Raw genomic sequence first — 16,935 nt, forward strand, 5'->3', positions numbered from 1 at the left:
ATTTTCATAATATCCTTGTATGGAATGGTTCCCAAAGTTTGGTAACTCCAAATTTTAATGGTATCTTTGATACTTATGCTGGGAATCCACATACTAGCGCTGTTTTTCAAAGCATTTGAGCACCTTCAATACACCTATTGTGACCTCATAGCTCAGCTGCTTACTTTAATCTGAACTCCAATTAACTACATCAATAAAGGCTTCAAATAACTATGGAACGATTGCCAATCCAACGTCAACTTGCCTTCTTTTGCAGATAATTAATTTGATTCTGGTTAATTGAACGAATTCAAAGGAAAACAGATTCAGGAAGACAGAACATTCAAAAGATGGTCTCTCCGGAATATTTGTTTATTCTTGTAATATTTTTATTTTATTTTCTATAATAAAAAATATTTTGAAAATTAATTTTTTTTTGGATTTAAAGATCTTTTTATTGGTTTTAGTATATTATAGTAGATGATATTTGTATAAACAGACATAAAACTCTTAATTTAAAATAATAGATTATATCCATCCATTATACATTTTCTTCTTATTCGTTCCATATATATATATATGTATATATATATATATATATATATATATATATAATATATATATTGAATAATTATATTCTTGAATTATACATACAATTTTCAACTGTCAACTGACAACGTGGCAAAATAATGTCTGGCCTGGCGGAATTGTTGACAAGAAGACTCTTGTTAAAAAGCATCCTGTATTTAAAGTTGATAGACTCATGGAATGATTATATCCCTTGTCCTGTTGCATATATAAAGCTATATTTCGTTTATTTAATAGTATATATTACAGGTTTGAACATAGTTTGAATGATAATGTCCTAACGATGCGAGGAATATAAATGATTATAATACATTTTTAATTCCAGACTGGTTCAGGCGCCAGTGTCATATTGACCGTCTCTACATCGTCAACAGCGATATCAGATACGCTCTCTACAAAATGACACTACGAATTATGTCAAATTAAGATGGATTTATGTTTTCCATTCGGTCAATATACACAATAATTGCATGACAGCAAAAATTGATGTTTGAATTTGAATGATATCGATAGTGATTATCTAAGAATAATAATTGTAATTAATAATCAATTACAATTAGATTGTATTGGAGTTCAACCCATCAATTTATATACTCTAATAAGCGTTGAAAAAGTTCGCTGAAATAATCGGTGAAATTTTAAAATAACGTCGAATATGTAGTTTATATTAGATGAAACTCTTTGCATTCGTTGAATAACCTTATTAGTAAATCAAGTTAAAAAGAAAATAACTCAGCTGTTATTGGAAGCTGAATATTTTTATTAGACAAGCTTCACATATCTAATTATTTAACTTTATTGCAGGTATGTACATGCTGATTCCTCATGATATATCACATAAACAAGTAAGTATGTTATATTCTAAGTCAGTATATATAAACCAAAAGTGTGATATCCGCATTAAATCGTAAATAACAATAATTTTACAAATTTTATTTAGAATCAATGCATTCACACTATTTTGGATAATAATTTTTTATCTCGATCACATATAATTTTAGAACCTTGAATGCGACGAAGACTTTTGAAATCGAGCATTCGCGTAGTTGAAAAAGTGCAGCGCAGATTTTTATGAACCAACTTATTATACTTCTACATATTCATTATGTTCATCAACTAGTACTTTAGATCATTATCGTCATTGTTTATAATCGTCCACATTTTTTCAAGCTTTAGCTACTTTACACTCATCACTATTATTCTACTATAAACATTCTTAAACTATTAGGTTTTTGCGCCATGGGATTTGATCCAGGCATTTCTCATAAAATAAAAATTTAATAAAATAACAGTTTTCCATTTATTATTGTAGTATATATACTACTAAGTTATTCAGTTTACACAGATACTAATCATGGAGCATGGTTTGATTTGAACGGAAACGTATAGCTAAAGGTAATGCTGCTTCGTCATATCTGTTGGGGCGATTTACCCGCATTTCGGTTCATCAAATAATATACTGTATTTTGAACTGTTTATGGACTTCATTCACTTATTTTAATTTTTACACACTGCACATGTTACCTTAAACGCTAATATTCTCGTTCTTTCTCTTTATGTTTTCTGTTTTTTCCACTTATATATAAATTTAACCTAACTTTTTGCAAATGTCAAACACTACGACTAATCACATCGAGGACATCGGAACTATCTTACCCATCGAAGAAAGAACTATTGCCGATCGACGTGTAAATCATATATAATTAAATGTGTTTTTACATATAAAGACGCAACATACCCCCCACCTTGAAAGGATGTCTTTCAAAATAAAATAATATCCAACTGTATATTTATACGTCGCGAATCATTTCACTGTTTTTGTTACAATTATCTAGCAACTTTAATGCCCACACCGCACACTATTCCGCACTCTATCCCCACACTGTACTGTAAGGGAAGTATATTTTATCCTATATTATTCTCCAATTTTATCATATCGCATTATTCTGTTCTATGTATTTGCCTTTGTTTGTAGAACATTTAAATATTCAGCACTCCACCTTTACCAAAGATGTTGAAATAACATTTGCAAATGGTGGTACATAGAAAGTCCTATTACAAATTTATTACAATTTTCTTTTCACAAAGTTACCATACAATACAAAGTACGCCCAATTAAAACATAATTTGGCGTTAAAAATATCAATTTATTAGTGCTTGACATAGGCCCCAAAGGCCTTAAAATTAAAATTGATTCAATATGACAGTATGGCATTTAATATAATTATATAATTACTCAGCAAATCCTAATGTTTCCTAAATGTGTTACAAAAACTCACAAGTTGAACAACTCCGTATTTTACAACAATAGCAGTATATCAATTATCACCGTACTTTTTTTAAATTTAAACCATAGATCATTTCAATTACATTCAAGCAAATTTTCAATCCAAAATAGCTAGGCTTCATTAATCGACCAATACATTTTCAACGCGCCTCAATATATAAAATGGACAGTAATTTGTGAAGTCATTGTTCCCAAACAAATAAATACACAAATATAACACTTAAGGAACTTGCGTTCCTTATACCACATTCAATTCATAACAAAATGTCCACAAGTAACAAACATATTTTTATAAACTATTGGAATCTCGGACCAACTGTTTATTATTTTCAACTTCTGGAATTTTGACAGAAACAACACCTGCCGTGATGATGTGTGTAATATCACCTTGATTATTCTTTTCTTTTTTCCAACCCTGGGAGCAACTACTGGCCCACACACTTGCAACCTCTGAAATAAATAAAACTCACATGCTCCATCAACAAATATGATGTCAACCCCAGCTACACACGTCGTGCTTGAGTCGTCAGAAGGGGCACTTATTCCGAATCCACCATAGCAGTATTCCAGATGCGACGCGCAATCCACAAATAGCATAATAAATACCACTTGAACCCAATGGTTGACAATTTCAACTTAATTTGAACCAGAATATTATCCCATGATGATCTTACAAACCATGAGAATATAAATGTATGAACGATGCCTGTACGAGTATTAGTTATTTGCAATTCAAAATCTGATCGGGTAAAACTATTAAAAACATCCAAAAAGCTCGAACAAACAAAACCAATATTGAAATGACTAAACATTTTTACAATTAATTTACTTAATCAATACTTTCAACCACCTTTGTGGATTGTTCTGAACGTTTCTGCAATGCCTCAAATGAAAATTATATATTATTTTTAAAACCCGAAAAACTACCGGTACTGTTAGTGATTTTGTAATGGATCAACGGCCATTGTTATTCATCTTTGTAAATTTGTAATTAATGAATAGCGTACCCTTGTTTGAGACATTTTTGCCGCCGCATTACCCCGAATGCTAGTTATTTCACGGAAAAGACTTCCAGGGTTTATGCGTATTTACTGGAAGCATTTGTAAATCCGTTCATGGGTTAAGGTTCTTAGAAAATATAATATTATCTCAGGATGAGGATGTATACACACTACGTTAGGATTCAGCCAGACCGCATCGTATGAAACCTTCACGTTTAAATGGTCGAATTAGAAAGATCTAATCAAAACTATCGCCGTGATTCACTTCGTTCTAAATAGTTAAATTAATAAACTAGTAGCAAGTACAGTGAGTGCTTTTATACATCCAGGTCTAGCTCAAATCGTCAGCTGTAAGCAATCAACGCAAACTAAGATTAGCGTCAATCTGTGAATCGCTGGTGCTAATAATACAAACAAAAGGGCTCCAAAGGCAGTTTCATTAAGAAACCATCGAAAAGATTCTCCAATATCGATACGAGAACATAATTTGTTAATATTCTTGGTCCAGTGAATTGGATCCAGAACTAGAGAAGAAAATGATTTATACAGGTAGCTTTATTCGGTTTGAGGTTTATCGATTACTTTCAACAACACTTTTTTCCTATTAAAATAGTGAAGTGAATGTTATCAAATCTATTCCATTCTGCATAAAATCCGATGCATTCGTTAAAGTTTATATATAACATACTGTTGGAGGAAATAACACCATCTTTCTTACACTTTTACAAAAACAAATGCTTTTATAAAAATAAATTATTGTTAGAATATCTAGAATGAGTCTTCTGTAATTATATACTAAAATAGAATAATGTTTGAGATAAGAAATCTTTTTTTCAGTCTGTTTGTTATCTAAAAAAAATTATCGATATATTCATGAACTCATTGTCAGTTTAATCTTGTTAGAAACAGAAACAATGACCGCATCGAATGCATATAACATTTGCCATTTCTCTAAAGGAATGGTACGAACGGAGAAGTGTCGACAATTAAACTTGACTGACATAACAAAGCGCCTAGCCATTTCTAGGTACGCATAGATCAAAGTACGTTGCAGTTTATTTAACTAAAAGTACCTATTACGGAAACCGAGGTTGCTATTTGCTGAGAATGTTTCTACATCAGTTATGCTATGCCTAAGCTAGAGTTGTGCTTATAAATAATACAATCGGAAGGTGTAACATGTATTGTTTATCAGTAACATCGCTTATATATATAATATTCTAATTTATATTATTCCTGGAGTATATCTGATTTCTTACGTACCTTTTGAATAATTTAACATTTGTTACGCATTCATGAAGTGATTATCTCAAAGATAGTTCTTACATCATTGTCAAATAACAATTAATAATGTCACTGTGCTAAAAGAGACAATAACAGTAATTTTTAGCTGTAAGGAAGAGATTCTATTCTAGAGTAATGGATTTTATAGACTTATTAAATTTAAAAATATTCCTATCCATTTTTTTACTAGTTATGTGAATGTGCTTAATGAACGTAAAAAAAAAGATCTAAAAAAATGGCGCGACCTCGTTGACACGATTTCAATTTGAAAAACAAATTTGTAGTGTTGCTTTCGTACAAAGTAAAAAAGTGAAACAATATTTTTCACCAAATTATGGTTGCTAGAAAATAAAAACAGATTTTTTTAACATTTCTCTTTTTTTAATAGTTTATCTTGTTCTAAGTGTTGTTATAGGTTTATGGATTAAAGTGTTGTTATAAATATTAAATGGATTTTTATAAATTTATTTTAAAAACTATTAAATTTTTAAAATAAAACACGCGTTTATTTTGTAGGTGTGTATATTTTGCTACCAAATTGTAACGCTTTTCATGTTTTAGACCCGTATTATATAAGAAACTGAACTTGGTTAATTTCAATTTTAAATATAATATTTTTCTTCTTCCATATGCACCATAGCAGAAAAATTACCGATTTTGGAGTATACAATTGGAGCACGTACTTGAATACTTCTGACTACCTCTGACTGTTCTGACTTGAATACCTCTAACTCTAATCCTAATTATTATGCCTCATAGTAATGTTGAAATTTTGTGATTAATCTCTTTTCTAGTACAGAAAGCTCATCAAGTTCTATATAAGTTGATGCAGCACTTGATAATGATGAACAAGTATATTATTATATTCAACTGGCGCAACTATGTAGTATAAAGTATAAAACAACTATAAAGTTTTTTTTTAATTTCCACTCGCACGAACTCACCTAACTTTTCTTTTTTTCTTTTTGATACTAAAAGTTTAGAATACATTTCCTTAGTAATACAATCAACACCAGTCTTAACAACGATTTGCTTATATTTATGTTTCCATATTTAGAATGATGAGCGGAAACATTAAACAGCAGTATGTAAACTTCATTACAGCAACAAATATACCAATAATTTGCGAGCCTCCAACATTCGACATTTTTTCCAAACATTCATACACAAATAACATAATATTTTTCTATTCTAAATGATCGAATAATGTCATCGCTTGAGAGATACATCCTTTTAGATGATGGTATCATGGCAGGTTAATTGGTTTATTCCTTTGTACTTTATATTTAACTGAAACAATATCTTCGACATCAACATGAGATGATGAAAGAAAGCTTTGTGCACAATCAAACTACAACCTTAATAATATTTTTATAGGAGGGTCATTTATATTTTGAGAATTGGCAACACTGTTGTCATGTGAGTTCATCTGACGGTTCCATCGTAAAGTTTGACATTTTTGACGATATACGTACACAGAACATTTTGTCGCACGGACGCTATTTGTTTATTTTATGTTTAGTTGAAAGTTTCGTCCAGGCAAAAAATGGAACTGAATCGTGAACATTTTCATGCGATGATTTTTTACGATTTTCGACGTAGATTATCACAACAAGAGCGCATCAATCAACTTAAGTTGACTTTTGGCGATGAAGCTCCATCAAAAACCACCGTGTATCGCTAGTTTAGTGAATTCAATTGTAGTCGTAGTTCGCTGTCCAGAAAACATCCATGCTGTGTGCGAAATGATTATTGTAAGATTGAGGCATCCCTAAGCATTAGTTTCACCAACATATATGCGATTTTACATGAACAGTTAGCTGTGCGAAAGTTATGTTCGGGTTGGATCCCATACAATTTGACAATCGCTCAAATAAGGCTCGTGTCGATTTGTGCAAAGAAATGCTTAAGAAATTCAATCGCGGTGCTTCGAAAGACGTTTATAAAATCGTGACAGGTGACGAATCATTGATATATTCGTATGAGCAGTCGACATTATAGGTGTTCTCAGATGAACCAAATCCAACAATAGTCATTCGCGCACGAAGTACTTCAAAGAAAATGGTGGTCTGTTTCTTTTAGAAAACTGGTCATATTAAAACAGTGCTTCTAGAGGATCGTAGAATAGTAAATTCTGATTGGTAAACAACCATTTGTTTTCCATAAGTCTTCGGTGAAATAAGAAAAATAAACAAGAGACGCCGGATTGTTCTTCATCATGTCAATGCGAGCTCTCAGACAAGAGACTATTTGAGCACTCAAAACATTGAGTCGATGGGTCATCCGCCGTACAGCCCTAATTTGGTACCCATTAACTTCTTTTTGTTCCTATCTGTGAAGAATGAACTGCATAGTCAACATTTTTTTTCGGCGGAAGAACCTATTGAAGCGTTCAAAATTCATGTTTTGAAGATACCTCATTTGGAATTGAATAAATGCTTTGATAACTGGTTTAAACGTATGCAAAAGTACTTTGAAAAACAATAAAAATATATTAGCAGCTTAACTATTTGTTTTTCTTTCTATTCCCGAAATATAAATAGTGACCCTGATACCACATGTAAAATAAATTTAATGATTTAATGCTATGCTATGATCGCGATTCTAATGAAACTAATACTAATTCATGAAAAATAGTTGAAATTATAGTAGATCACTATGAGGACCAATCCAACATGAATAGATCAAGTGCATTATTCAATAAACAAATATTTTCATTGTTATAGTTCCATTTTCCACAATTGCCACTTGGCGCTTATATCCTATTATGCATTTTACTGAAAAATTGTGGATTTGCTCAAAGGTAAACATTAGAAAGTTCCGACAGTCGAGATATTGAAGTACGGCGCTACTATACATAGCTAATGTTACATATTTACTTGCAAATGGTTACTAATTAAATTGCAAATGAGTACGTGAACAAAGTATAAATAAGCGCGGCTGGTACTTAGTAAGTAAATTAGCTTGTTTAGTTTCCCTTTTTCTAAATAGGCATAAATCATGAAACCATAATTATGAATTCTACTGTTGCATTACGCTTGGCAAGCGTAAACTGAGGTCGATACTGATGCTGTCGACTATTGTGTTTAACAGTTACGCAGTAACCGTTAAAACATATACGCGCCATTAACAGTCACCATTTTTATCGATAACTCATGTGTAAAGAATAAATTGTTTTTTTATGTCCTCACATTCCACTGTAAATAATTCTCTTTTTTTAGATAAATTTATTTTTTTGGCCTATATAATTTAAAAATAATTTTAAAATGTGCAAGTAATGTCATGAAAAGAAGTACGTATTTAGGCTACATGTCTTTCTTTTCATTCAATTCACGAATTCTTATCTCAAAAAGCAAATGATACAACGGAGTCTGTATCTAGACTGAATCTAGAAGAACCATGCTACTGGGCATTAAGCCTATCGATTCGCTTAGAAATTGTCTCAAGATATAACCAAAATATCTATCAAATAATATTGAAAATTTGTATCTACTGTATATATCTATTATTTTTATAAGCATATAACATATTACAGTGACTGTGATACTTCAAGTCAAGTATATTTTGGACACTGCATATTATACATTTTATTGTAATACGCGACAGGAAAGCAGATAAACGGGTAATGACACTGTCGTCTCATTAACTATTAAAGGAGGAAATTCCACTTTACTGTTTATTGCCCTTTTTGGCTGCATTATACTTGTTATCTGTCATCACTAATAAATTTCGACATAAAGAGATCAGTAATAAGCATAATAAATTACTGATACATAATACATAATTAATACATTATAATATGTGTATAATGTACATTATTTATTTAACAGGTCAATTGAAAAGTTCCCGGCCGACCATAGTAAAACATATTTTTTTTGGCAAAATTAGTTTTTTTATTCGAAATAATGCCCTTCAAAGGTGATACACTGATTATAGCGACCCTCAAACTTTTCGATTCCATTTTTGTAGAGATTTGTCCTTTGCTTCAAAATAGGCTTCAGTTTCGGCGATCTCCTCTTCATTAGACGAAAATTTCTTCCCAGCGAGTATTCGTTTGAGATCTGAGAACAGTCGCTGGAGGCCAGATATGGAGAATACGGTGGATGAGGAAGCAATTCGAAGGATTTTTGCCTTCGTTTTCACTGACTTGTGACATGGTGCAATGTCTTGGTGAAGCAGCACTTTCTTTTTCTTCAAATGCGGCCGTTTTTCGATGATTTCGCCTTTCAAGCGGTCCAATAACGCTATGTAATAGTCGCTGTTGATGGTCCTTTTTCAAGGTAGTCAATGAAAATTATTCCATGCGCATCCCAAAATACAGACGCTTTAACCTTGCCAGCCGACTGTTGCGTTTTCCCACGCTTTGGAGCCGGTTTATCGTGTGCAGCCACTCGGATAACTATCGATTCGACTTAGGAGTGAAATGATGGAGCCATGTTTCATCCATTGTCACATATTGACGCAAAAACTCGGGTTTATTACGCTTGATCATCAAACACTGCTCCAAATCATCAACTCGTCGTTGTTTTTGGTCAAAAGTGAACTCACGCGGCACGCACTTTGCACAAAGCTTTCTCATACCCAAATATTCGTGAATCATATCATATTAGTACACATTCAGTTGATATCTTTAGACTGTCCGCTATTTCATTCAATTTCAATTTACGGTCATTTAAAATGATGTGGATTTGTGTCTGGTTTTCCCTTCAAAAAGCAATACTTAATTAACACGCGAAATTCCTTGTTATCCATTTTTTTCACAATAACAAAAGTTGCTTGGTAGTTATAATTCACAAATTAATAATCCGAGAGCTGTCAAATTTATACAGGTAGCTTTTGAGGGTTAGAGCTAACTAAAAAAAAATATGGATTTAATTCTATTAGCTCGATCTGTGTGTCAAGCCGGGGATTTTTCAATTGACCTGTTATTTATTTACTTATTTATTTATTTTTTTACTTATTTATTTATTTATTTACTTATTTAATTAAAGTTCTCGCAAAAGCCTAGTATTATTAATGGTTAAGCAGTTTTATTGGATAGAGTTTTACATTATCTTATGTCGCATTATATAGTATACTGACTGGAGAAATTGATCGAGAATATGGACAAGTTCTTCCAAGCCTATGGTTGACATTGATAATGGATTGGATTATTTTAAATATGCGGGAAGAGGCCGATTTCCTTCCACAAATTGAAGACTTCTTGTGAGTTGTCCAGCAGGTTATTTTTCAATTGATTTTAGAGTCCATGACGAGTCCTTATAGAGGTCAGATGACCACAATTGTATATGTTTTAGCTGAGTAAATGAGGCACTGTAGTAAAGGCAGGTAGATAGATTCTTTCGACATCAAAAAAATGTGAAAATGTGTGTACTGGCCTAGATCAAAAGTCTATTTATGCATGTATGGGAATAACGATTTACACGAGGCAACAGCCTAATGTAAAAGTTGGGCTTTAGAGGCCATAACGTGCTTCAAGGGGGACTCAATCCCGAAATATTTGATATTTGATGTCTATTAATGTTTATATATCTCAACTCACTATTGTCATTCCGTAAAAGTGCCCATGGTGAGTTGTGTTTTTGGGTAATATCTCGACCTTTATGACTTGGAACCTACTTGAAGTTTATGACATACATACAATCAAGGGTATGACCAGTGAAAAAGTTTTGGTAAAATTCAAGGAAACCTTTGGCATGGATATGATATAAAATCGAGTGTGTCAGATGATTTTTATACCCTCATACAAGCCTATAAGTTTGTTATCTATAATATCTAAGGTCCTTAATGCAAATCATTATGATTTCTATATCTAGTCATCTTCATAAAGCTCTAGGCTTAGTTTAGCTTTTATAAGCACACAACTATAAAACAGATATATAGAATGATAATTCATTTAAATTGATTCCTAGTAATGTCTTAACTAATCTCTTCTGTACTTTGAGTAAATGACATATTTCCTAAAACAACATAAATACACTATGTTCTATACATCTCACTCATCCAATAGAGTCAGAAATTCCACAAATTTGTACAATAATTATTTATAATGTTATTGGCGTAATATATTTTAACATCACTAGATAAATATCTCTTGTGCTAATTTAAATCTTCTTACAAAAGTAGTACTTAATATTCACTGGTATCTACAGCGCTGTATGTGATATTTTGTCAAAACGCAAGAAGACATGCTCCAGTATAATTTTCCGAATTTATTTCTATAGTGAACTATTTCTCATATCTAACATAATCATATCCTTCTTTACATGACATCTTCCTCCTAAAGGCCAAAAGGATGTACATGGTTTTTATCAATTTGAACAGTTTATAGTTGTAGTGAAATTATTTACGAGTATTACCTTTGTGCTTGCTCTTGTCTCCCAGTTTGCTTAAAGAAGATCTCACTTTTTACTCTGCAATTGCAATGCTATACCCTGTAATGAAAGGGTTCCCCAATTTTGGTCACTCTAAATTTGGTCAACGGCACACACCTGAGCAACTGAGCTACTGTAATTCCTCTTTCGTTCCATACATCCTGATAGCTAGCTTTTATCGAAATTCCCGTAGAATATGTTAATTCGCAACAACTTCAATCCGCTTTTGGTGAATTTACACCTGCAACTGCGATGCTTGTGCCAGGAATCCTCGGAGTAGTTAACAGGGGTTGTTTTTCATCTTCAATTTGACTTTTGTAACTGTACAGTTTCAACTACAATAGTTTTACGGGAATGTCACTATACAGATTGCCGATCCAACATCATCCGGTTTTAATTTTTCATAATCCGTAATTTTGAGTTCAAAGTAAAGTTGACAACACCAGTTGTGAAAAAAATTAACAACTGTTATAATCAGTATAATCAACATTTGTGGTTAACATATTTAACAAATCCGTCCTTTATAGTAACGGATTAATGATACTAAACATCAAAAATTATTATATGACTGTTATTGCGGTTAATTAATTGCCTTAATTCATAACAAACCTGCGAATTTGATTTACTCTACTAAAAAATTAATGGAGAGTGTGTATCCAGTAATTCATTTGCTAAAAAAATTAAAAGTAAGCGGAAATGAAGTAAATATTAATGGATACAGAAATCGTAACGTTATTTACAATGAATGTATCAAATCTGTGATTAAATTAAATTTCTTCTATAATATTTTATCTACTGGCAAATATCTTGACATAACCCTTCTCTAAAACTATTTAATCTAGTTGAGTGAAGTTATATGTAACACTCATGCACATTAAAACAGTGACATAGTTAAGCCAAATGTGTCAAATTAGGATAAAAATAAATAGCTGCTAATGTTAATTTACTAAATAATAATAAAATTTATAAAAATACAATAAATAATAATTACAAAAATTATTTGCGAGTATATATTGTTTCGAAGTGCTATACTTAATTAAGCCATAGTTGTAATCTGCTGTTAACGCTATTAATTCGTACCAGAATTTTTTACTATAAAACGGTTGTTATAAATCGATATTATTATAACATTAGCTCATTTGTATACTGGTATTTCATTCATAAACATTATCTCAATTAGCCAATTTGCAAGTTTAATTACTTCATAGACAAATGTGGTGATGTCAGGATACGATGAGGCATATTAAAAATAGATATTAACCATCTCTTCTGTGTTCGATTTTGTATAGATTTAGCTACTCCAGAAGGTTATGTAACTCGCATACATTTGTCATTTCAGCGCCCTAAAACATTACGTTTGAATCTTTATAATTATACAATTTTAAGCTTGAAACGCTAACAGCACTTAGTATGTTATATGGTTTAGCACCACCAAATAGAAGAATCTAACAAAAATTGTTATTTTTTAACATAACATAATCATAATTATTATGTTGTTGCTTTGAACACAATCAAGATTATTCTGTTGTTACTTTGAATAAACCTAGGAATTACAACCATACAATACAATTTGTATAATTTGTGTTATCCCTCATATTTATCTTTTTATTGTTGCATGTCAGTTGCAACTAGGGACTTTTTAACTAGGTCTACTTATTAATGTACCAAACCAGAACACCCAAGGGTACCTCGGCTCTTACCCAGCATCGCATTTTATACTAATGCATATTTTTCAACACTTCGTTTAATCCTAAGTTGTGGCCAACTGATAATAGAAACTACTGGTTTTTTTAAATATATTTTTAGTTTTTCTAGTTTCTTCTTTTAAATGCACCTCCCTACACTAGACTACATATGATCAAATGGTTTGTTTCTTTTGATGTCTTATTCTGATATTAAAATTGCAAACTTTATTAACAAAGTAATGGAATCTGTTTTCATGTCTCATTGCCACTCGCTTGATTTCATGAGTGACGGTATATGAAGGAGTCAGTGTAAGTAATCAGTCTGATAGTATCTGGGTACACTCACTCTGTTTCTTAGGACTTTATTCTGGAAAACTTACTGCTTACTTTCCGCGGATCATCCCAATAATTAAATCCTGTATGTCTATATTTTAATACTTGCTTATATAATAGTAATTTATTATGTACTGATAAATGTGATTTTCTTCTAATTAACGAATATATTTTCCTATATTTCCACTACAAATTTTTCCTATTCTTTTTAACATATTTTTTGATAACTGAATTTTGCATCAAGTATCATTCCAAAATACTTGGAATGTTATTGCTATCTGGAATTATTTTGTTATTTATTGTTATTGGTGTTTGTACCATCTGAGTAAAGGTGAACTGCACATGTATAGATTTACTTTGGTTAATTTTTATTTTCCATATTTGGGCCTAATTATTTATATTGTAATTATTTCTTCTTCGCTATTGTGTCCGATACAAAGAATCAAAGTATCATCAGTAAACGGTTGCCCCTATGATATACTTCCTTGGGAACCTAAGGTCTAAATATTTTGTCTATGATGTAAGATTTTAATAGTTTAAGTGTGACTGCACTAAGAATATATCTAATAACAAATATATGATCCGTTATTCCATGCACCTGATTAATATTTGTAAGGTTATTTATAAACCCATATTGGTGTATTGGTATTGGGATTTTTCTCTCTATAGTTGATTCTGTTCTTTTCAACACGAGTTTTTTTAAATCTCTTAGCTATACAATATACCGGTAGGAGTAAAATAGGTCTAGTGGCTTTTATTTATTTTAATGAGTAAAAAATTAAAATTAATATTATTTAAATAACTGTTATATGTTATATGATTATCTCGACTATCGCCAGGGTAATTCCTTTTCCAACAACCAGGTCCAACTTTTTAATTTTGCCTTTTATCTCTACTTTTATATGCTTACAATTTGTATTACAGAAAATATGTTTTTTAAGCTTCAAATCATGTAAAACGGCTTAATAATAACAATGTCACATGGTATTTCCTGAAGACTAGGTAGGTAGGCGAGCAGTGAAATAAAGCGCAGACATAACCCGATGTAATATTAGCACATTGTATACCGGAAATGCTTTAGCGATGACCGTCTCAGTAAAAGGCAAGATTTAGCTGCCAGTTTAATATTTTGCATCTTACCCATGACGAAATGAACGTTTTGTTAACACCCGAACACTTCGCCATGAACTTGATCTATTTATTCCGTTTAGTATTCTTTGTTAAAATAACCTTGCTAATTTTAGGTAATATTTTACAATGTCAAGTTTACCAACAGATGTGCTGACAAATTAACTTAACGTAGTTGGGAGGTTGTTAGTTTTAATTCCTTCTAATTAGTCTATTAAGAGCATAATTGATAGTTTCCGATAAAAAAACCTTTCATTTGGTTTTTACTTAATGGAGTCGTAGTAATAATGACGCTTATTACTTGATTGAATATGGAAGTAGAAGAATATAATTATGCTTAATATAAGGCAAATTTAATGATCCAATAAATTATTGTCGATTACGACTAAATGGTGACTCTTTTTGATACTTAAATTTTCGAATGGAATAATTTCTATAATTTTATATACAGGGTATGGACAAAATAATATAAACAGGTGACATACACCAAATATTTACTTATTATAAGATATTAACCCTAGTGACTCTATTAATTAATTAGAGTCACCCTTTCTTTTTAAACCAGCTGAAATTGTTCGTGGAATAATGTCTGAATAGTTTCCAATGGAATGTTATCGCATTCTTAACCAAAACATCCGCAAATTATATATATATATATATATATATATATATATATATATATATATATATATATATATATATATATATATTCCATATACAATTAATATTTACATTGTGCAAGTGTAATTAATTACTAACGCTGAATGCTATATAGTGTCGTTTATTTTTTTGACCTATATAGCCGAATAGACGAATAAACAATCCAAGGTTTTTTCATATACAAACTGTTAGCTACCAAATAGAAAAATGTAGTTGAAATTGTGAAAGTTACAACTTCGTAAGTCGAACTGTTATCGACTTGTTTATTTTAAAATATAAAGTATTAGAATTCTAAAACGCAATGATTCTGATATTTTATTCTAGAAAAATGCATAGTTAATAGTATAACATTTTCCTTAAAGCAAAATACATTATTTATCACAGAAATAAGCATTTTATCTGGATAGAGGTAACATGAAGCAGTTATTAAAGTATTGTAATAGAATAGGGATGTTTGGCTAGAAAATGAATATGTTAAAAAATATAGCAAAGTAAAACAAAAACAAAAATGGCAAACCAGATAAAAACAATGAACGATCCAAATAAAATAAAACAAATAAGAATAAAAGTTAAATACCATTCCGTACGTAAATATAGAAATATATTAGGTCTTATACTTACTACAGGTAGTCGATTTATATATCAAGAAATCTGTCCCTGTTGTCTATAGATAAAAGTCCATTAAATCGGGGATAGTGACTCAACAGTTGGTGTGAGAAACATAAAACTGTAAGTATCGGTTTATTTTATGATTTTACGTAACGTTGTTTTATTATTAGATTGGTTTAGTTTAACTAGATATATATCTAGGAGAACCCATCGGCCCCTACTTAATCTCTATAGTATTAATGTTCATGTGTTAATTAACGCTGCTATTTTCTCTTCACTACACTATAAAGTCAAATGGTTTGATTCTTTTAAATATATGTCCTGCTCATATGTTAACTCACAGTTGCAATCCCTCGTTATTAACAGTGTATCTTCTCATCTTTAAAATTTTATAATTATGATTGATTATGATATGATTTCATTTTATGATGGTATGGTTTGGTTCTGAACAATTTGTATTTTACTTATATTATTTCTCCCGAAAAACACCCATACACCCATGGTTTCGTTTGGTAATTTGCTGGTTGTTTATTCATCGTTGTCCTCAACAGCAAGTATCGCAGTATCATTCACAAATACAAACATGGTTATATTTTCCATTTATGGGTTATCACATGTGTAAAATATTATAGGCGAAGTAAAACTGGTCTCAATAAAATTCCTTGTGATATATTATTTTAACTTCTTTTTTGAATAGTAGACTTCCTGTTGTTTGACTTTAAATATTCTGGTTAAGATTCAGTAGTTTAGTGTATTGCTTTGGAAACATTTTCTGAAATTTGTGGATAACTCCCACATACTTTTATATTCCTATTATTAATATTATTCTAATATAATATTTAAATATAAGAACAATAACGCTTGTAGTAAAACAAATATAGTATTATATTCTACAGTGTATAAAATTGCAATGCTTTTGAATTTTGTTAAGATATTTAAATTAAGGTACAATGAAATAAAAATGAATCAACCGGACATGGTGAAATAAGTATATCCTTATTAATAAT

At 30.9% G+C, this 16,935-nt stretch overlaps 1 protein-coding gene across 2 annotated transcripts in view; it reads left to right on the top strand.

Moving 5' to 3' along the window:
* Positions 1-16,935, top strand: part of LOC143198171 (matrix metalloproteinase-2) — a 211,835-nt gene that overhangs the window by 79,710 nt on the left and 115,190 nt on the right. The window contains exon 2 of one of the 2 annotated variants that reach the window (XM_076407244.1): positions 1,372-1,412. The exons of the other annotated variant lie outside the window; for it this stretch is intronic. Coding sequence (XP_076263359.1) covers positions 1,374-1,412 — 39 coding nt within the window. The 5' untranslated portion in view covers positions 1,372-1,373. The remainder of the gene's footprint in view (positions 1-1,371; positions 1,413-16,935) is intronic. 2 annotated transcript variants of the gene reach the window in all.

This window comes from Rhynchophorus ferrugineus, unplaced genomic scaffold, assembly GCF_030347505.1.
Source record: "Rhynchophorus ferrugineus isolate W39M unplaced genomic scaffold, kcgeb_rfMv2 rfM1, whole genome shotgun sequence".
Taxonomy (NCBI): Eukaryota; Metazoa; Arthropoda; class Insecta; order Coleoptera; family Curculionidae; genus Rhynchophorus; species Rhynchophorus ferrugineus.